This window comes from Magallana gigas, chromosome 2 (genome assembly GCF_963853765.1).
Source record: "Magallana gigas chromosome 2, xbMagGiga1.1, whole genome shotgun sequence".
NCBI lineage: Eukaryota > Metazoa > Mollusca > Bivalvia > Ostreida > Ostreidae > Magallana > Magallana gigas.
In genome coordinates, this window is record NC_088854.1 from 2,790,958 (window position 1) to 2,814,652 (window position 23,695).

Genomic DNA, 23,695 nt, shown 5'->3' on the forward strand with positions numbered 1-23,695 from the left:
TTCATTTTAGGTACAAGTTTACTTTACCTTGAACTAACATCTTTTTTCTTAACCCAGAATGCAAAATTAAAATTTATGTAAAAAATCTATTTTGTTTAAAACATAATTCTGAGCCACTTTTCCTCTTCACTGCTTTTCAAAAGGTTGACCTTTCGTACTGTGTGCTCGTTGCGTCATTAATTGTCAGAAACTTATCGATGTTAAGTTTACTTTACTGTACTTCTGTGAATATTTTCTATGTAAAATTACTATGAACCAGACAACATTGAAATGGTGAACATTTCAAAGGGCCCCGCTTATGTTATTTCAGAGAATTCTGCTTTGACCTTGACCTATAACTTGAAATTTTTCCAGCTGGCATAGAACTTTTAATTCAATTTCATTCCCCCTAACATACATGCATTTTTGTTCAATCTGACCAAGATTAAGCATATTTGGAAAATAATCTACTATTTAAAACTAATTTTAAAAAGATCTGCTATGACCTTCACATTGACAGACTTGGTTCAAGGTCACTGCACGCCATTAACCAATAAACTCTGTAAAGGTAAAATATTAGCCAAATAGGGGCTAAAAGGAGAGTATATCTATGCTCTTAAAATATGGATTTTTGTGTGATCTGATATGACCTTGACTCTTCATCTACAAATATCATTCGAGGTCATTGCATGTATTTTGAACAAAGGCATCATGTGGGTGAAGTATGAGGCTGAATGGAGCAAAGGGAGAGAAGATATACTCTGGACAAGGATTTTTAAAAATATAATTCTGGTATGACCTTCACAGTTTCTTTTCACTGAAAATAGGTTCAAGGTCACTACACACCCTTTCACCCTTTACTCAAAAGCTCTGCTTATGTGAAGTCTGAGCCAAATAGGGGTTAGTAGAAATTATATAGGCTCTCAAAAAAGGATTTTTGCATGATCCGATATGATCTTCACCCGTTACCTAGAAATTTCATGCAAGGTCACTGCACATCGTTTAACCATAGAGACACTCTGTGAGTATTAGCCAGATTGGACCAAAGGGAAAAAAGATATGCCCCAGACAAGGATTTTATATATATAATTCTGCTATGACCTTAACCTTATACCTAAAAACATGGTTCAAGGTCACTGCACATCCTTCAACCAAAGGAACCCTGTGGATGAGGTATGAGCCAGATTGGGCCAAGGGGAGAGAAGCTATGCTCCTGTCAAGCCATCTCGGATGGACAGACCGACAAATTGATCACTAGAAGGCGCCCGCATAAACATGCCTTTTTATCTAAAATAGTATCCATGCTATCTGCCCATGGTGAATAGTCATCAAAACCATTCATTAGCAGAATTTGATTTCCCTCCTTTTTAAGGTGGTATGGGACATCTGTCGATATTAATGTGGATTAAAGTACTATACAATTGAAAACTTTTCACCGGTTTAGAATTTTCAAATTTTACAATATTTAACCAAAAAATAGCTTTTAAAAATATTTGAAAAGGTAAAAATTGTTAAAACCCCAGCGGGATTCGAACTCATGACTTATAGGTTCCTAGTAAACCCTCTAACCCACTGTGCTAAGGAGTTAGGTGACCATTTTTGAGAAGAAACTACATGTACTTATATAATTACACTTTATTTTATTGTTTATTTCGATAAACAATACGTCACAACATGGAAGTGTCCCATATCACTTTAAACTCGGAACACCTCTGACCTAATAAGATCGCCGCATGAAATACAAAGTTTGATTTAACTCTAATTTGTTTATCATCAAGAAATTCTGCATCGCTGACAAATAAAGATTTCTTCTGTATAATGAAATACCAATTCACTGACTATTTGGACAATAGCAAGTTTATTGTCCCATTCAACAGCTACTATTTCCCTTGGCTTTGCCTCATTAAATATTTGCTGTCTTGGGGGACAATAAACTTGCTATTGTCCTCATACCCAGTAAATACTAAATAGGCATATAATATCCTATCCACCTACATTTCATGTTATATAACCTCCCGTTTGTAACCTTCAATTTCACTGTAAAGTCAACATATCTGTCATAGCCGCAAGTTTCACAATTTATTTCTGCTTCTCATGTACTTAAAATTAGGGGCCTTAATATTGCTTACCAATTCCAACAAGAGACATCCCTCTAACTATTGGTATTCATTAAAATTCATTTCATGAATCTACACAACAATGATAAACCTTCAAGTACAGTCACTCTCAATTTTACAAAAATATTGACGGTACTTTATCCGAAACTGTTCCTTGTATCTTTAACTTAGCACACTAACATTTTTATGAAAAGACGGTTTGTCTTAGAATAAGAAAGCTAATGCAATTCTGAGAAAAAGAATACCACATATTGCCAATTCCATTGAGGTTTAATAAAAATATGGCCATTTAAGTGAACCCACCATTTCCAATTTCCTTTAGTAAACACAGATTTACAGGGTTCTCCATAGTAAAACATCTTTATCTGACCTTTTAGAGGTCAACTTTTGTTCAACCACCTTTAAAAAGAAACCTTATTCAATACAACATATGCCTACATGATATAATCATGATAAAAGCTTCACATCACTTAGAAATACCCTTACATGTATACCCCCCACCCCCCAATCTTTTGATTTTCATAAAAAGTCATGGTTTGAAATGTTTTACCTAATTTTATGAAACATGTGGCAATTTCCTTGAGTCATTTCTCACACATATTTGAAAACAATCATCAATGATTCTAAAATGTGATCTTTATTTGTTTATTGTATGATTTGTACCATTTTAATTAACAAATAGACTGCTGTCCTGCTTGTGATTTCTTGTTTTCATGAAAAAAGTAAGCTAACAATCATATTTAGTGAATATCTAATCTATTCTGATTTCTAGTCTTCTTCTAACCATGCTAAAACAGTAAGTTACAACCTACAAGTTAGACATCTGCCTTAAATTAGAATTAAATTCAAACACACCCAGGTAGCTGGAGACAGAGTTGATTTCAATGAAAAATGTTCAAATTTGAAATGTTTTTCTACTTTTTTATGCATATATACCTTAGAAAGGTAGAAATAGGTTGTTTCTTGTTCATTTCAAAAGTAATTATCATAGCAGATGTTATTTCAAAGTCAAATGTACATTTACATATCCTACATGTAATCTTAATGCAGACAATTAAATAGAGGGGGGGGGGGGGGTTCAATTATGTAAACACATCTAAATATCTTTATGAAATAAAAAATAAAGGAAACATAATTGTATACTTTTATTGAAAAACAATTTTTCACAGCAATTATGAATTTCTTTAAACAGCCTTAATTTTGTTTTCATTATAGCATTGAATGATTTATTTTTGACGTCGTCGTGTCAATAACTGCCGTCAGGTGAGCAGACAAATTGAATAACGCGCGTTAGCGCGTTATGATAATTTGTCTGCTCACCTGACGGCAGTTATTGACACGACGACGTCAAAAATAAATCATTTAATGCTTATATTTACATTCCCTTACTGAAGAAATCAATTGTTTACTTAAATAAATCGATATAAAGTGCAGATAACGGAGGGAGTGAATAAGTAACAGCAAGAACAGCTGTTTTGTAAAACCGGTTAAAACTGGTTTTCACATAGACTGTTGAGATGAGAACGACGAGCATGAAAATATAATCCATGATAAATAACTCTTGAAATATTGCTTTTAACAATAAAGTCAACTTTTTTGTTGAATAATTATAAAACATGATGTTTTGACAACATTCATGAAATGCATTTTTTAACCTAAAACATAGAAATAATTGTTTGAGAACTACTTCTGTAAATTACTCGTAAATTCATACGCAGTGAATAGGTGTTGCATTTAGAGGCATTTAAACATCACGGAATTTAATGGAAAAACACAGTAGAATGTAAATATAATTTCTTATCAAACACAAACCACAACATGGCATGATGCTTTCTTCAAGTTCCATTATTGTTCATGCATTATCGGATTTAATTTGAATTACCAATAAATAGTCTGTAGAACACAAGGAATATGCATGTGGATAGAGGTGACAGGTTAATCTCAGGAGCTGACCCACAAGAATCAACAGGTACCGGTAAAAGCCATGTGGTAACAAGAGTCTGTTTTGAGCTGAAATAAATAAAAAAAATAACTAGCTGTGTTTACATACAGGTACTAGTAATAGCTGTGTTTACATTAACATATGCATAGTATTTCTGTAAAAAATACACTGACCATGCAGTGTAATAAGTATGACATATCCCAATACATGACATAACATTTAGGCAGTACAAGATCAAAAATTTGAGAGAGAGAGAGTTTATTACCATACTTGTAGTGCAACAGTCAATATTTCAATTCGTAAATTACAAACGAATATTACCCACCGAACAGCGTCAAAGTACATGTACTGGTATTAGCTTCTGGTATACCATTTTTTATCAATTCTACTGTGTATTTTTTGTTTGCAAATAAATTTAGCGAGGGTTTTTGTTTATTTTCTTATAAATTACATGTTTTAAAAACAATACTACGTGTAATAAGCATAAAACATGTATGAGTAAACTTAATGAAGAATTTTTAATAGATTATTTTTCAAAGAATGTGGTACATTACATGTATGTCAATCTTTATAAAACTAGCGTATATTCCGTGCGCCATAAATTGCAAGTTTTTTGTAAATATCATTTACTTGCATGATAGGTATATATGGTCTAACCAAAATTTTCTTCATAAAGCTACAGCTGTATGTACCACATATATGTTTTGTCACAAGTATACATTTTAAAAAAAAATACCCAAATTCCAACAGTTTAAATAAACTCAACTCATTCTCTGATAAGTTCATTGTGTTTTGTGCGTGCATATCTTATTTGTCTGCTGCAACAGCAGCCAATCAGCGGTAAGCTGAATCCACAAAAAGAAAGTTTGTGTTTTAGGAGCGGGTAAGTTGTTTATGCGACACTGTCAAGAAAACCACACCAAATAATAACAAGAAACATAAATATTCACTTAAATGTATTCTGTTGTAAAGTAAAGGTTTTTAACACTTATTGCATCTTGCAAAACATGTGATGACCTTAATCATCTGTCATATATCTGATATACATGTATATGTAAAAGATGGGAGAAATAACGACGGAACAAAGTGGGATTCGAACCTGGCCCTCTGAATCTCTAGTCAAGTGCTCTACCAACTGAGCTACATGTATCTGGCACCGGTATTCAAACTAGTCTGACCGTCACATTCCTCCCCCTTAAATGATCTTCACCCTCGAAGATCATCCCTGGCAGGATCGAGTTAACCTGTTAGTTCCAGGGGTTGGTCACAACACCAATATTGTAACAGGATGGGAGAAATAATGAAGGGATTTGAACCTGGGCCCCCTGAATCTCTAGTCAGGTGCTCTACCAACTGAGCTATCTGGCACTGGTATTCAAACCGGTCTGATCGTCACATATATAAAGAATTATTTTAAACAATGTTGTTCAATTAAAAATAACACTCGCAACCTTCAGTTTTGGTCTGTAATTAATCAATATTGGCGTGCGATCAGTTCTCGCCGAGTACCATTTCTCACCAGTGCATTGTTACGTCATTTTATCAACACATAAAATTATATACGAAAATATGATGTAACAGTGCACCAGCGAGAAATGGTCCTCGGCGAGAACTGCTCGCACGCCAGTACTGCCAGTAGTCAGATTAAAAAAAGAGAATAAAAAATTACATTTAAAACATTAACAAGGACAATTTAAGTACACATCATAACTGCTAAACAAGAAAAATTATGTGAACTGGTAGAATGGTAGGCATAGTTCTAACTTGTAACCTACATGTACAAGTACATGTACCGGGTACCCGTTGGTCTGCTATACCTCTTTAATGATACAATGATACAAAGATATTAAAGTCATGTTTTAACTCTGAAGTCTGAAGTATACAATTTTATTTACTTGAAGTTATGTCTACAGGGTATTCATGACTACATTTGGAGTCCTCTGCACAAGAATATATGATATGTTTCTAATTAGACCCTGCTTTGAATTTTGAGTTGAAAATTCACAATCTGTTATTTTTTTAAATAGATAAATTCAGTTACCCTTTCCAGTCCCCCATGAACCTCGAGCGAGTCTAAACACCCATGAAACATGTAAAAATTACACGTTAGTAAACAAACACCCACACCATAACAAAAACATCTTACAGTGTGCACGTACTTACATGTACATCTATACTATATACTAAATTTTAACCAGTTAACAAGAAACTTTAAAAGGAGTAAAAGCCTCACCTTCTTCAGTAACATCCACATAAATCACACACTTTAATGTCCATCTTTTCTCCTTTATTACTCGTAGCTTATCAACGGCTGATCGTCGACAGAAGTGTGGCTGTCAGAATTTCCTCGTAAACGATTCACACGAGAAAAATATCCTCCTTAATTAAACAAATATGTAGTATTGTTCCCTGTGCATGTTCATATGTTTCACAGCAAATTGAAAATGCATGTGTACACCGAAAGAATACACAACTTCTCTTCTGCATTACGGCTCTCTCTTTTCTACAATGCCGTTCGTTACTGTTTACATTCGGCGCGCGCGCGCGGGGGTCACAAACAGGGGCGCCCCGACAAATAGTTGCACATAGAACGTTTAAATAATGTGTGTTCATTGAATTCATAAATGATATAGATGAAAAAAATGAAATTGAATCACAACAATTTATCTAAGACGCAACACAACGTAATGCAGTAAATGCCTGGGCCTTAATGTGGCATTTGTCTATGTAGACATATTAACTCGTTCATGTACGATTCTCACATATTTGTTTTATGAAATTTGAAAAAAAATATAGGACAGAACTTGTTTAGTTTGATACCAAATGACATTATTTAATATATTAACAATAACTAGATTAATTTTTTTTCATAAAATGATAACGATTTTTGCTATCAGAAAAATACGTGTATGAGCTGCTGACCCCTAATTATAGGGGCCAGCCCTTTTTTCTTAATTTTAAATGAAAGCTCTCGTTATTCTAAACAACTTTTGTTCTATATGTATTAACAAAATATTTTTAGTTTAAAGGTTATAATACAAAAAGCAACAAAATTTCAGCCCCGAAAAAATCTTAAACTTTGGCGACAAATAGCTCAAAAACTAACAAAGAAATTACCAAAATTTTCATGCCAGCAAAATTATAATATGTTACCGACAATCTCGCCAAATTTCATGCATCTATCATCTGTAGTTCCCGAGATCAACTCTGGACAAAAGACCCCCCAATTTTCAATTAAAGGGCAATAACTCATAACCGGAAGTGAATTTTAAAAATTTGAAAAAAACGTCTAGAGATATTAATATTATCTACGTACCCTGAAAGTTTCATAGCAATCAGACAAAAAATGTTCGAGAAATCTCGTGCACAAAATTTGCGGGAAAAAAAAAAAAATAATAATAAGAAACAGTAGAATAACAGAAGGGTTTTCCGTTGAAAAACGGAAAACCCTAAAAAGAAAAATAAGAATAATCTTAATTTTTTTCCCGCACAATAATAGAAAGGTCTTCCGTTGGAAACGGAAGACCTTAACTAACCTGAAAATTGATACTCCGCGAAATTTGGCTCCTAGGAACTTACGTAATTTAACAGTACTCGTGCATCTAATCAGTATGTATTTATATCTACCGAACTTGATTCCCTCTATTTCTTACATAAACTTATAGTTATTTCAAAGTTCCAGTTGGTCGCGACCTACAGCGACCTAAGAAAGATCACGGACTGCACGAAATACCATGATGTCAGACACCCATTGGTTTCTTTTCGCTAACGTATTAATGTCCTTTAAGGACGTTGTTTACTCAGGGTTTGAGTTCTCAAATTCAGATTACTATAAAGTTCAATGTCATGAGTAAAATTTGTTCTAAACATTATTATTATTGACACAAAATTCGATGTTTTTACTGAATTATGGAATTAGGCTCAGACAAAGTTGGAATTTTAGCAAAATAGAGGGACAAAATGCGGACTAAATTTCTCAGATTATGTTTTTCACTGATATATTTTTTGGTAGTACTTTAATATTCAAAGTTAAGATTTTAATTGTTAGTCTTCATAATTTTGCATATTTTCTGCTGGTTTTATCTCACCTTTTCAATTAGATATTAGTATTGCACATACTACAAAAATATTGAAAAATGCTTAGAAACGATAAAAGACACCATATTATTGACTTCTGAGTCATATAAATTTAATGCCAACAGAGTACGGTCAATATACTATAAATATTTTAGTATTATCATCACTCAGTTTTTTGTTGATTTAAATCAAAAAATGGGTAAGAATTTGAAAACTGATAGAGGGATTTTGGATTGGAATATATATAGAAATTGTGAATGAAAACTTATTGCTTTGTATCTATTTTGGGTCACTGCCACTCATGAATTGTATTTCATTTTTGTAAGAGCTAAGCAATTTGTATTATTTTCACAATTAAGAAAATCTCAATCATAGTGTAAAATGTTAGGGATTTTTCTTAAATTTTCAAAAAATATTAAATGGCCACTGACCTACTTTCTTGAAAGTGAAAAATAACACTACCATGAAAGGTCTATAATACACAATAGATTTTTTTTTTCATTTTGAGTAAACGTATACCTTAACATTTAATTAGTAAATTTTTCTTACTTTTTACAATCCATTTATTAATTTGTGTAAAAGAAAGATGTAAGTATAAACAATAAAATGCTCTCTTTGATGATGCAGGTTATGAAGATAGCGATCATTGCAGAAAAACAAAAACATTAACGTGGGTTATGTATTTTTTTCTGCAATTTCGCCACCTTTATATCCCACATGAATCATTTAAGAAAGCATTTTATTGTTTAAATATTTTTAGGGTTATTGCACTGATTTAGAGAAAAAGTCAAAGTTACATAATATGCAGCACTTGGAGTCGGAAGCAAATTAAAAGGAGGGGGCAATCTTGACAGGCAACAAAAAAACAAAAACCAAACAAAACAAAAAATAGGGTCTTTGGTTATCGTTATACATAACTTTGCAAAAATTGTAGGGTGCGGGGGAAGGGGGGAAGCCTCCCCCCCCCCCCCCTCCTTCGGTTCCGCGACGCCTATGTTATGGAATAGAAGACTACTGTTACTATAGGTAACGTAAATTCTTCGTTACACCCGGGAAATTATGTGTTAAATCAATTAAATCTGACTTAAGTTACTTTTTTTTATAAACAAAATACTCGCTTAAAGAGCAACTAGCAAGCATGCATGTTATAAAGTATTTTGAAATAAAATACGATCACGATATTGATTATGCGAAACTTGAACATTGCATTTTGCAGTGATTTCGTTCTATTAACTATTTCCCAGCATAATTCTCCAATTATTATAAATTAGTTTAGAAGAAAAACGGAAAGGAATGCTTCCCCTCCCCACTTCTTCTCGCAGCAAAGATTTTTATTAAATTTACATGTAAAAAAATTAGTTATCATGGAGTGAGACTACGCCCCCCCCCCCCCATTAGGATTTTATTTTAATGATTATGAGATTATGATGGGAATTCCCCCTTTTTTTTTTTAAATTTACATGTAAAAAAATTAGTTATCATGGAGTGAGACTACGCCCCCCCCCCCCCCCCCATTAGGATTTTATTTTAATGATTATGAGATTATGATGGGAATTCCCCCTTTTTTTTTTTGCTTGTCAAAATCTTTTTGATGAGTCTGTCCCCCACGCTTTTTTCAAAAGCGATGCTACGTGCCTGTATTATTTGGAAAATCGGTGATCATACTAGTACCAATAGTCCTCTGTACGTTTCCGCACAAACGAATTTTGCAAGTGCCGGAACTATTACCGAAAAAGCTTTAATTTTATTTTTCCTGCGCATGCGTAAACGAGTCAGGCGCGAAAGGTCGAAATTCTAATTTTTGTAAACAAACAGTTATGTATGCAGATCAAATGCTTTTTAACCGAAAAAAGCATAGCCTATGTGACAACTGAAATTTATAAAGCGTTTAAGGAGTTAAAAAAAGCAATCTTATTTGTATTTCTCCATTTCCCACCATGCGAAGATCATCCTCATTGGGGAGATCTTCCATTCCGCATTACAGTAGTGCTAGTAAGCGATCGTCATCAACATCTAGGTCATCCGTGGGAGGAGGCGGTCCCCTCAGGGTGAGGAACGATGACAACCCCAAGGTTACAGCATCCTCGTCTAAGACAAAAAGAAGCTCAGGGTATGGTTTCAGTGGTAGGCCTTCTATGGACTACCAAAAACCAGTCAGCTACAGTGATAGAATGTCATTTGGACAAGGGAAGACACCAAATAAAGGGTACAGAATTCATCTTGACATTTACAATTAACAGCATGAGTAACAAAATTCTGCACTTGGTTTTATTTTAATGAACAGAATATTATTACATAAATTTTTCTCAAATGGCAATTTTTTTGTAATCAGGAAAAAATGCTGTCAGTGTGAATTATTAAAAACAATTTGCTTATATTCATTGGACTAGGTTACGCAGAGCAAGTCACATGGGTGTGCCAACAACGATACTGAAAGACCCAAGAAAGGTTTCTGACAAAAGTTTTCAAGCAATATGTGTCGCAAAACTTGTAGAGGTAAGAATAAACTTTTGCATATTAAAGTCTGTCCCAAGATATTTATGCAGCACATTTGGACAATTTTTAATAAAAAAAAATACACATACCTTTGAAAGAAGTGCAATTGAAATAGTTGAAAGGGATAATTTCCAAGATAATTTTATTGACACATTATCATCTTTCACTCGGCAAAAATCACAGGAACGAAAAAAGATTTCTTACGGAGATTGATAATGGGGAATGTTTACATCTTATTCGGAATATACTTGGAATACATCACGCAATTTTACAACGTTATCATCCGGGCTTACTGCAATACAAAATCCCCCTATACATCACATCTTTTAACATTGTATTGAAACCTGATAAGCTAACAGGGGCGTTTCGACTGAGAAATCTTGGAAACTTTTCTTACTTTTGAAAGAATGTCATTTGAACCCTGAGGTATTTATAACTATCATGCAATTATTAAGCAAAATGTAAATCCAGGATGTCTTGGGACAGAGTATAGGACTTCCTTGAATATCAAGATAACTGTCAGGAGTAATTTTCTTTCTCAATTACAGTGTGCTATATACTGCTCCTTTATAATGATAACAAACACACATACAAATTATTGTATATGATACAAATGCTGTGGAATTGCTCATAAGGAGGATCAAATTTGAAGGAATTTTGGATAGTTCATATCAACAATTAAGATGTTTAAATAATTATGAAATACATGAACAGTCTTTATTTATTAAACATAGATGCAAATTCACAAAAAAACATCTTGGCAATTTTTTATAAAATTTGAAATCCACTCCAATTGGCCCCCATATATATTTATGATTCCACATGATCATTGACTTGAGATTTAGATTATCATTAACGCCTATGTGACAGTTTGAAGTTGTGATGTTGATTCAGACCTTGATATCTAAATAAAAATGTAAATTTTGATATAAAATGAATTCATATGAAATAAATTACATGGGTATATCAAGTTCAAATATGTGATTATCATGGATTCATTTCAGTTTTTAACAGAGAAAGGTTATCCACACAAATTGTCCCCCGAAATTCTCAAGGCACCACCAAGGAAAGATTTCTTTCAGATATTTGAGGTATGATGGTGGTGATAAGGATTATTTGTGATCATTGAAACTGGGAAATATCCTTTTTTTCCTGCAGTTTTCAAAAGAAGAATAATAAAATATACATTATTTACATTTCACCTAATAAGTCAAACATTTATTTGCAAATAGGCATGCCTTTTGCCATGGTTAAATCTTGAGATCTGATGTCAAGAAGCCTAATGTACTTGTCAATAGACAATGCTTGGAAATTGTATGATAACAAGTTCTCTTTGTTGTAGTTCCTGTACAGCATGTTAACCCCAAGATATAGGATTGGCAAAAAACCAGAGGAAGAGATCCCAAAAATCTTCAAGGAATTGGGGTATCCTTTCATGATTTCAAAAACTGCTATGTATGCATTGGGATCCCCTCACACTTGGCCTACAATACTGGCAGCTCTCGTTTGGATGGTAGATTTGATAAAGGTAACATATTTATACCTCATGCAATAAGTTGTAACAAATTGTATTCAATTGTGTAATTTGGAATTGAAGTTTAGGTCTTCCGAATACATTGTGTATAGTCACATGTATTAACTAGAAAATATCACTTTTGGTTTGATATAGGAATTTGTTTTTATCATTTTTTTCAGTTTGGTATGCGAGTTGGAAAGTCAATAGACAGTTTTCTGTTTCCTCCAAATGAAGATGAGTTTGACACCTTGCCAGAATCCCAGGTCTGATTAATGAACAAAACTACAATTTATGTACTCGCTTGTCTATAGAATTTGCAATCAGTTTGTCAAATTATAAAAGGATAAATCCATTAAATTTTGCTTTCTGAGTTGATTGTTCATCAGAAAATTTATATTCATCAATGTTATAGTTTTTAGCCCACCTGAGCTGAAAGCTCAAGTGAGCTATTCTGATCACATTTTGTCCGTCTGTCTGTCCGTCTGTAAACTTTTCACATTTTGAACTTCTTCTCTAAAACCACAAAACCAAATTCAACCAAATTTGGCTCAAAGCATTCTTATGGAAAGATGAATATGAATTGCAGAAATGAAAGAAAAATTTTCATTGAAAGCGGAGAAAACCTCAAAACTGTAAAAAAAAAAAAAAAAAAAAAAAAAAAAAAAAAAAAAAAAAAAAAAAAAGGGGGTGGCGGGTGCATTTTAAAAAATCTTCTGAAGAACTACCGAGGCAAATTCAACGTAAATTAGCATGAATAATCCTTATGGGAAGGAAAATATAAATTGCAAAAATTATGGGCTAATTCTGTTTCAAATCTGAGTTATTACGAAAAAAATAAGAAAGAAAAGGCATGTTTCAAGCAATTTATAGCATCCATGAGTCTTGGTAAAATGGGTAGGCATGACTGGGCCAGGGCAAAACAAAAGATTGACAGTTATTAATCTGCCAATCTCATTAAAATTTCAAGATATTTACTGACCAGTATATTTGTATTTGCTGTAAATATTGCTGCAAAATAATGCGTAATTGGAATTGACGATTGCCGATCTGCCCCGGCGTTTATTTTGCCCCGGCCCGGGTTTGCTTACCCATTTTACCAAGACTCGTATTCCATAATTCTGAAACAATGTTCTTTGTTTAAAGCAGCCATGACACTATATGATAAACGGGTCGATCTGACAATGATGAATTTGTTTGTTGTGCAACAGTTCGTGTACGAAGGGAATCTTTGAAACATGCAAAATACATTGGTGCAGATTTTGTTAAGTAAATTGAGGCTAAATATTTCAATGCGTTAACAGTTTTCACATATGACGGTGGTGTTAGCTTGTTGTGATTTTCGTTTCGTTTTCATTTATGCTTTGCGTTAACCTAGGAACTGTCGCTTGTATTTCCTGATTTTTACGCATCAAATCAAACAGAGACTTCGGTAAATCAAACAGTTTACTGTTTACCTGCGCAAATTAAGCAAAATCTGATGTATCAAAAAAGTACTGAAATACAATTCATTCAGGCTATTGGTAATTCGGTATCATCTTTTGCGTAATGGTAGAATAATGCAATATGTTTTGTTGAGATGCTCGGCATTTTCTCGAGTTTATTCAGTTTAAATAGAGTTTAATATCGCTGACGGAAACATGTAGGTATATACATGTATATGATTCATTTTGAAAAATAAATTGTGTTCTTTATTTGTTATAGTGCATGTTTCTTGTGTTTAATTGTTTACGAATTCTATTTACTAACCATATTTGAGTGTTAAGCTTCGAATTATAAGCAAGATACTGAGATTTGCTCACAATTCTATGTTTGTACACAGATCTGAGGCCATTCATATTTATCCATTTTAAATGCCGAATAGGAAATACCAAGTTAAAAATCTTAAGCTGAATATAATAAACCCATGTGAACAAAATATGACTCAAACCTAGCAAAATTTTGAGCTCTGTATCTTGCTTATAATTCTACGATTGACGCTGAAATTTTGGTTGATCATTAGAAATTCTATATGAGTTAAGAGTATGATAAATACTTGTACACAAAAAAAATTAAAGAATGATATGCGGTATATAACTACTCTCTGGGGCCCCCTCTTTATACAATGAATAATGTGAAATGTGAGTAAATAAAAACGACATCGTTAAAACAGTTTCCATAGTTCTGACACATTTCTGTTGCGGGGATAAAAGAATTATCGCTATTCCTAAGAAAACATTACAGCGGAAAATTATCCTGGTTTGTAGCCATTTGTTATTTTTGAATAAAAATGAAAATAATGGGTGGGCCATAGTAAATTAGAGTGATGTGCCTGTCAATACGGTAACATTGATTTTTATAGCTCTTTAACATGTCACGTGACAACATTTTTCATTCCAGTGTATTCATCAATCAAGTGTGAGTAAAGTTATAAAAGTCACGAGTTTACGCGAGCTAAACAACAGTCATTTAATTATAATGTAGAAGACAAATTAAATTGCTGAATATTTTTAATTTGAGAAATTGAGCGCATTGAGGTGTAATTTTCTTCTTCACATATATACATGTAGGATTTTTTTGATAAAATACAATAACTATTATATTTTTAAAAAAAATACAATAACTAGTAAGTAGTTGAGGAAGAAAATGTACCTATATATTCTCATATATTTTGATCGCTTTATTAAGTGGGGGAGGGGGGCAGAACAAAAATACAGGGAATTAGAAGTTATATAACAGTGTACCCCTACCAAATATTTAATTCTATATCTTGCCTAAGATTTTCTTATTCTGTGTAAAAACAGTATTTCATGAAGGTACAATGTCAAAGATTACGTGTATGCAAAAATAAGTGTAAAATTCGAATACTTTACAATATTTATTTTTTTGTTATTCTACCGAGGGCCATATGGCACAATATCTTTTGAACACCCATTGTTGCTCAGGTGAGCGATGTGGCCCCATGGGCCTCTTGTTTTGGTATAATCACGGGGAAATGAATATTAAATAATTTACACAAAAGACTTAGATAGCCTCAAACTGTTTAATCTATGTATTTGGGTACCAGTATCCATACAAAAGAAAATATTTTTGAAATGATATTCAAGTACCAGTAGTTCAAATTGGGAGTTTTCAATTACATCAAATAACATTTAATCTAAGATAAAAAACTATTACTTCATATCCATCAGAATAAACAAGTATTCATTGTTATTTAATTTAATATCTAGACTTTGAAAAAAAAAAAGAAAGATGTTTTTCAAATTTATTAAGCTAATGTTTATACTAATAAAATTCTGATATTGTAAATTTCTCTTTTTATGCAATTGAATAGGGAATGTTTGAAATGGGAAAGAATGGTCTTAAAAGGAGAAAAATCGACTCTTTTTTTATTTGGGTATCACAATTTACATTAACTGATATATAGATTACCAGCTATCTAAGGGAAAGAACACCGACTGAATTCTAGAGCAGTCAAAAGTAACTCAAAATGGCTTGTACTGAATCCTTCCTTAATCTTGAAACAATTGATTTTTTCAGATTTTGTTTGACTATGTGGAGAAAACCTACATCGCATACATGGAGGGCAATGACAGCTTCGAGGATTATGACGAGCAGCTGTCCAACCATCTAAGTAAGATAGAGGGGTTAGGTAGCTCAAAGCTTTTAATGAATGTTAGTGTTGGTTATTTGTACACATATATGTATTGGTTTTGTATAGAGGTTATGAACACATGGATATCGTAAAGTTCTCTATAAGAATCTAATCATGTAAAATACACATCCCCCAAAGTTAGATGTTGGTGTAAAAAGCTGAAAAATTGACTGTTCTGACAATTCTCAGCCAATTTATTATGTTAAAGCACAAAAATAGAGTCCATTAATTTAGAAGTATATATCTTAAAATTTTGACAAAATGGCCAAAAAAAAAAATAATGTTTGGTTGTCAGGCACAGTCTGCATTTGGTCAAATGATGCTGCATTGATATACATGTATTTCTTTGCCTGATTTAATTAAAAGGGGAATTTTAAGTTAAAATATGAAAATTGACCTTTGCAAATCATGCAAAAGAAATAAAATACCTGCCTGCCTCTTGAATTTATTGGTCTGAGAATCAATACATTTTTTTTTTTTTTTTTTTTTGGCTAATCCATAGAAAAATAACATTGTTGTAGATAGAACTTGATTGATCATCTCAGAGATCTTGACAATATACATAGAATAAACTTGTTTAAAACCTGTCACTCCATCGGTAACTTTCAGTATCAATTGTAAGTAACTTGCATGGGGAGATACTGCACATAATTTGCATTATTACAATAGCATCTGTAAAAAAAAAAAAGTCAATAGCAGATCAGCTGAGGTGAGAGATGCCATCATCATGCCAGATATATCGTTGTTCATACATGTACATATTATATTCTTATTTACTTTTTTCAGATCAAAAACTTTATGGAATAAGTGGAGGAATTGAAAACTTAGATGAAGAGAACAAGAGATTAGAGAATGAGCTGGACTCGCTGGAACAAGAAATTCAGGACACCCAGGTACATCTACAGAAAATTTTCCATATTGAAACAGTTTCTTTAAAAAAACATCATGTTCTTTCCAGACAGTTTATATTTTATTAAAGCTGCTTGGTCCGATTGTTTGGCTTTTGCAGTATCAAATTATTTTTGTTTGTGGGGATGTTGATTTGTTGACAAGGGTTATCCACAAAAGACCTGAATATTGGTCCTCCACGAACAATGATGATTCCACAGTATGTAGTAACATTTTATTTAAAATTGTAGGAGAAATTGAAGAAAATGCAGGAAGAGGAAGTATGTTTGAAAGAAAACGACGAGAAAATGAACAAGTACCTTGCTGAGATGGATGGTTATGTAGAGAGTCTCGAAAAAAATTACCAAAATGTGGAGAAAGAAATAGAGACACTAGGTAATGAAACCTGCCCAATATCAATGAAATAAGTTAAACAAGAATCAAACAAATTTTTTTCAAGAAAAAATCTGGAATATTCCTGTGTAAACTAAACTTATGTTCAGTATACATGTTCATACAGCATGAACTACAATACATGTATCATCAGTATTTCTTGATTCATGCAGTTTCATAACTTTCACTTTGGGAATTTTTTATTTGAATACAGTGATTATAGGTACTTGTAAAACACTTCCATAACGTTTACTACCCATCTTTCCAATATTGGTAAATTAAAATAATGTCTGATTGACAAAATAAAACACATTTCTGTTATTTGATTTCTATCAGTTTAATAGATATCATACATTGTATTTGGGGGATTTTATTTAAAGCTGCTGATCTCCATAACATAAAGGCAAGCAATGACGAAAAGCAGTTGATTTTTGAGTCCCAGGAGTTCTCCCAAGAAGATATTGAACAAATCAAGATTCACAGAAAGGACATGTTGCGTCAGATTGATGATGCAGAAGCTAGAGTGGCCAATGTGGACCAAGAGATTTGGTCGGAGGAAATGAGGGCCTCTAAGATGCTGGAGACGGTACATCATAATTGTAGTTTTTAATGAATTAATGTTATAAATGTTAAAGATATCTCCTCTCCCCAGAAGCATTGTTCATGTACAGTCAACATTATTTTTCATATAGAGAAAAAGTAAAGAATTTTTTTAGTTAAATTGATTTTTGAAGACATTTTGTATTATGAAAGGATTATTGAAAACTTTGTTTTTCTTACACTTGCAGGTTGAATCAAGTTGCAATGAGTACAATGATTTAGCGCAGCTTTTAAAGTTGATACCATCCACTGCACAGTATGCCTGTGGTGTGGATTATGAGCTGTCTTCTCGACACAATGCTCGGGACAAGTTCACAGACGTTGTCAAGGTACATACATCAATCATTACCCATTTTAAACTTTTGCAGGTTTATGTAACCTGGAGTTATCATTTGTTGCACAAGTTATTTATTCATTAGAGCAAATTTAGTGCCATTTACATATAACCAGTGTAAACAAATGGTACGAAGAGACGTTGTGTATAATTTATTGTTGGTGGCAATGAACAAAAATAAATGTTTAATCAAAGGATGCTGGAATACTACCAAAAATTACTGAAATCCTTGGATTTAGGGAGTAGGCATCATTTGGAAGTCTGTGAAGATTAAAAAGCGGCTGTTGTAAAAGGTTGAACCTGTAAGATTTGTTAGTATGTGATAAGTGATAGGCCTCAAATTTGAAAATAGTTTAGACCAGATTATTTTTAAACCTATATGTTTGTTTGATCACCATATTTTTTCTGATGATAGCCAGCACTACAGTCTCTGAAAGAGCAGTGGGCAGAAGTTGTACATGAGAAGTCCAAGGAACTGATGATGGAGAAAGATGTCTATGAGCAGGTACAGTTTACTTACAGAAATTGTAATAAATGTATATGCATCCATGTGTTTCATCATTTAGTGTGGAAGATTATATTTTTGTACATGTTGACGTACATACATGTAAACTGTATTGCAAAGTCCTAAAATTTGATTTTGTTGTTTTGGTACATATACTTTTATCCATCCATCTGGTATATCAGAGTCTTGCAGGAACCAAGGCCCATACTCTTTGAAATTAAGAAGGCATGGTCAAGATTTTTGCTGGAAACTTTTAAATATCAAATACATGTATCCATTTTTAATGTTTTTAATTTTGTTTACATGTATAATGCAAAGGAAGATACATGTATTTCTACTGTAAGCCAACATTTGATTGCAGTTGTTTTGTCAGAAATGAGAAATAATAGAAATTGAAACATAAGTTTAATGAATTTTGATTCCATACATGTATAAACATCATTTGCCATATCCAGTATTTAAAATATGTTTAAACAAAAGGGGGAATGAAACTGTTTTTGTTGTTTGCACAAGTTCATCATAAACTAGCTACCAGTAACCTGAATCATTATACATGATCCAACAATGTTGTATTAAAGACACCAACAAATTTCATGAAACATTTTTTTACTATTACAAATTAACATTATTTTGTCAATTTTATTCTTCAGTGTTCTGCAGATTGCATGGATTTAGATAATGAACTAAAACTGAAAGAAAGCCAATTAAAAAGATTGGAAGATGATCTGGAGTATAAAAAGCAGGTGAGTGTCTGTTAACTTGTACATGTCCAAAACAGATACCAAGTTTGGTTCCTGAATGGTCAGAGTCTGTTAACTTGTACATGTCCATAAAAAATACCAAGTTTGGTTCCTTAGTTCTGAAAAAAGTGTTCTGATTGTTGTATTATTATGCATACTAGATCGGCCAGAAGGAGTTTGAAAAACAGCAGGAAGAGAAGGAAGGTTTGGAAAAGGAAATGTCCCAAATCAAATTGTCTTCTGGTAAGACATTATCTGAAGGACAGAAAGAAGTGAGAGACACTCAGAAAAGGTTTGTGTACTCTATTTACCTTCATAAAAAAATGTAGAGGTACATGTACATGTCTCTCTCTCTGCATGTTGCCATTTTTTGTCTCTCTGCATGTTGCCATTTTTTGTCTCTCTCTCTGCATGTTGCCATTTTTTAAAGGTTCCAAAACAAAACATAAAATGTAAAAAATTTGGCCAGTATAAGTATCCATTGATGATCATAAACCTGTGGCTGATGTTCAGAATTTACATGTTTAAAAATATTTATAATAGATTACCGATAATCAGTAATGCACAGAACGGATAATCAGATTTCATTGAGACCCAGAATTGAGTCCTTCAAACAAATAATATCGCCTAGCAGAATGCGTGCTACTTTACACATCACATGACAATGTGTAGTACATTGTATTCACAAAGTTACCTGGGATTAGAAATCATGTAGTGTATTATAATATTCAACTGGTCAAAGTATACCATTTACAACAGAGAGCACAAGAAGAAACAGTTTTTTTCTCTGTTTAACCATGAGCGCATGTTTGTCTCTTGATCTCCTTTTAACATAAGCTTAAAAAATTAAGTATACAACTATCATTAAAAGGAGAACAATAGACAAACATGCGCTGACTTTGTATTAAGTCTGTAAAAAAGGGGGCATCCTCATTATCCTATGGAGATTCAAGAAAATGTAATGACCCCTGTTTATGGAAATGACCATACGTAAATATGAATTTATAATTTATGTAATTGCATAAAGTTGCAGCTAAGACATTGACAATACCTACAATTTAAAGAAATATGCCCATTCTAAAAACTTATTTTGTCGCTATTTTTAAAGTGCAGTCATCATTTTAAAGCTTTTACATTTATACCCCTGCTAACAAAGTGTAAGGGGTGTACTAGTATTAGAATCACTCTGTCCTCTGTTGGTAGACACAAATTTGTCCCCACTATAAACTTGGAAACGACCTCATGGATTATCCTTAAAATTTGCATTCATGTTAAACACCATTATATGAAGATGTTTTTTCATTTTTCAATTTATTTAGTTACTTGAGTGAGGGAAACTTACATTTGTCCCATTTTATATTAGTCTCATTAGGGCAGTTCTAGTTGGAATTTTTATTTCCTTATTAATAGTTTATTGGTATAAAACTTATACCTAGTATTTTAAGGTAGATTTGATGGGTAATTTGTTTACCACTCGGCCTCCTTGAAATTTTCTAAATGCCATATTACATGTATCTACATTGTTCGTTGTAGTGTTGAGAGCAAGATGCGATCCATGGAACAAGACCTAGAATTGTACAAAACTTTCCTGAAAAAGTCTTTTTCTAAGTTGATTGACCACAAAGAAAGAGTAGAGGTAGGTTAAGGCTATTAATCTCAAAACAGTCTTCACACGTAACTGTACTTCTAATGTAAAAATTGCTGAACAAAAACATATCAAAGTAACTACCTGTAAAATCACTTTTTCTGCTGTCTGTAATGCGACTTGGATAAAATCTTATAAAAACAAGAATTTATGAACTGCCATTGAAATGAATATTGAAAAAAAAATAATTTCGATTTTTATTACTGTGGAATCATTAGATTTCGTGGTGGCTCAATTTTTGTGGAATTTGTGGGCACTCTCACCCACAAATTAACATCTTCCAGGAATAAATAAATTAGGACTATAAAGTCATATTTCCTTTTATAAGTATCTGAGAATACACGAAATTACATCCCAACAAACCTGTGAAATTGAAGCAATCCACGAAAACTGGGCCCCACGAATTTAAGTGATTCCACAGTACATTTGTGTTCATATTAAGTGAAATGATCTTGATTTTAGGGAATTCTGGAAACCATGACCCAAAAACTGGAAGAGAAACTGCAGACAGTGAAGATTGAGACAGAAAGATCTTAGCAGTCTACACATTACTGGTCAGCCAATCTCTCAAGTCTTGTCTCCCTCTTAAACTGTTGAGTGGTGGAAATCTGGTCAATTTTAATGATTAACTAAAATGATGAGTTGCTCATATCTTCTCCTGAAAGTCAAAGGGATGAATTCCAAAGCTCAAAACCTTGTTAATAACACATGCTTTAGGATTATATCTTGCAAATGGAGTGGTGATGAAGTCAAGTAACTTCAACAGAAAGACTGAGATATCTGTCAAACATTGATGTAAGCCCAGTTTGTATATGCAATTATTATACCAACATGTACATCTATATAGAGCTTTTGAAGATTAAGTAGTTTTGTTTCACTATTTGTACATGTATATGTTAATTAACTTGAGTCAAGAAAACACAAGACTTAAGATAATCTCTGTTCCAACAATAGTGTTTACTTTTATTTTAAGATAAATGGAATTATCCTCATTAAAAGGGTCAATTACATTGGTTTACTTTGAGTAAAAAAACACAAGTTCTGTTATGGAAACACAAGTTTTTAAAATAAATCTATGTTCCAACAACATCTTCTCTTTCTTATTTGCTTTGTAATAAAAATAAATATCATGCACCAGCATTTTTAAAAGGCTAGCGAGGATTTCAGTTGAAAGCATAGCCAGGTTGACTCTCTATAAGGATGTTACAGCCTACAACGACACCAATATCTCAAATCACATTTAATCATTGAATGCTTATTTTTGGATGTAGTCGGTCCTATGACAACCCAAGCAGGGCAGACAAATTGAATACCACGCTAACGCGCGGTATGATTATTTGTCTGAACCGCTTGGTGTGTTACAGGACTGACGACATCCAAAAATAAGTATTCAATGCTTATATTTCATACTGATGTCTATTTGTATGAAATATATATGTATTTTAGCTGCAAAGCCATTATATACGCTCCCAGTCAGTCAATGGAACAACCATATTAACATCTTACCTGGTTCGCTTCCGCGACTTAAAATAAAGTGCCAGGAATTTTGTAGATAAAAATCTTTATTAGTGAAGTAGATATAATTTAATGATTATTTTCAAAAGTACATATCAAATTGGTTATGTAAGGTAGAACGTTTCATTTAATCTTACAAAAATAAATATTTATATTTTCCAGTGTCTTTGCCTGTGATAACACTACGTATCGATTTTGTACTATATAACTTCAAATGACGCCAAATTGAGGCGCTAGCAGGGTTTGCTTATTTATATTCAAATATTTAATCGTACGATGGCTTAAAATTATATAAGTAAATAAAATTTCGGTCAGGGCGTGATCAAATCTATCATAAAGCCCTTCGGGCTTTATTGGATTTGATCACGCCCCGACCAAAATTATCACCTCATAATACTCACAGAATGATTCCTTATTCCTTATATACACTCCAAACACGTGGTGACGTTTAAGCAAAGTGTACTCAAAGAAAATTGAACGTCGCAATATCCAATGCAATTATAATGGGAAATATACACTAAATGTAATATTAAAGTAATGAATCATGGGATAGAGGATCCAGTTTATGAAAGTAATGCATTTAATGAAAGTAATGAATTACATTTCCATTACTTCATACATTTGGATATTGAATTACTATTACTTCCCTTGAAGTAAAGCATTACCTTACTATTACATGAATGAAGTATTGCATTATTTGCTTTTTGGGAGAAGACATTATCCTGCACCTCAATGCAAACCAGTTCAGTGAATGGTTCATGAACACAGCCAGAAACAGTTTGAACAGTTTATTTTATCTCTCTGGTTGTAATTTACAACATAGAGAATATTACAAACATATACACAATATACACTTTATGCGTGAGTAGAGGAAAAATAAACAATTATAATGGTTCTCTACAAAATATATATGAAGTACATGTATAAATGCACAATTTACATAACTTGTTTAATAAGCAAGGGAGAGAGTGAGTTGGGTTGTTGAGTACTTCTTAAAACAATACTTATGATTTCCAACTTCTTAAAACAACAATCGTAAAATATTTTTTGAATTTTAATGTTATTGTTAGTAATATTCACAATTTCAAAAAATGGATTTGTAATTTATCCTAAATGTTTTATCTCGAGAACTATTTCTATATTCTTTAAAAGTACACTTACAGTTCTTCAATTCATCATAATTTAAAAAACGAATATGCATAATACATTACATTACCATTACTTGTAATGCCTAATTTATGTCATTACATATTACTAGCACTATTTTTAAAACATGTATTGCATTGCAATATAATACTATGACTTCAAGCGTTACCG

The 23,695-nt window shown here is 32.6% G+C and overlaps 1 protein-coding gene across 1 annotated transcript; it reads left to right on the forward strand.

The window, feature by feature from the left end:
* Positions 1–9,879: 9,879 nt before the first annotated feature.
* Positions 9,880–21,950, forward strand: LOC105334944 (kinetochore protein NDC80 homolog). Its single transcript, XM_011438573.4, has 15 exons — positions 9,880–10,321; positions 10,506–10,611; positions 11,616–11,702; positions 11,954–12,139; positions 12,307–12,390; positions 15,644–15,737; positions 16,545–16,651; positions 16,898–17,042; positions 17,420–17,625; positions 17,828–17,968; positions 18,389–18,478; positions 19,129–19,221; positions 19,380–19,510; positions 20,752–20,854; positions 21,326–21,950. Exons 1-15 carry the CDS (start codon positions 10,053–10,055, stop codon positions 21,398–21,400), a joined length of 1,917 nt encoding a protein of 638 aa, XP_011436875.3. The 5' UTR covers positions 9,880–10,052; the 3' UTR covers positions 21,401–21,950.
* The last annotated feature ends 1,745 nt before the right edge of the window (positions 21,951–23,695 follow it).

Excerpts from the sequence above, each read along its gene's own strand:
- LOC105334944 (XM_011438573.4), top strand. The coding sequence starts at position 10,053 with ATGCGAAGATCATCCTCATTGGGGAGATCTTCCATTCCGCATTACAGT. Across the intron at positions 12,391-15,643 it reads ACACCTTGCCAGAATCCCAG|ATTTTGTTTGACTATGTGGA; the intron begins GTCTGATTAATG and ends TGATTTTTTCAG. Across the intron at positions 17,626-17,827 it reads CCTCTAAGATGCTGGAGACG|GTTGAATCAAGTTGCAATGA; the intron begins GTACATCATAAT and ends TTACACTTGCAG.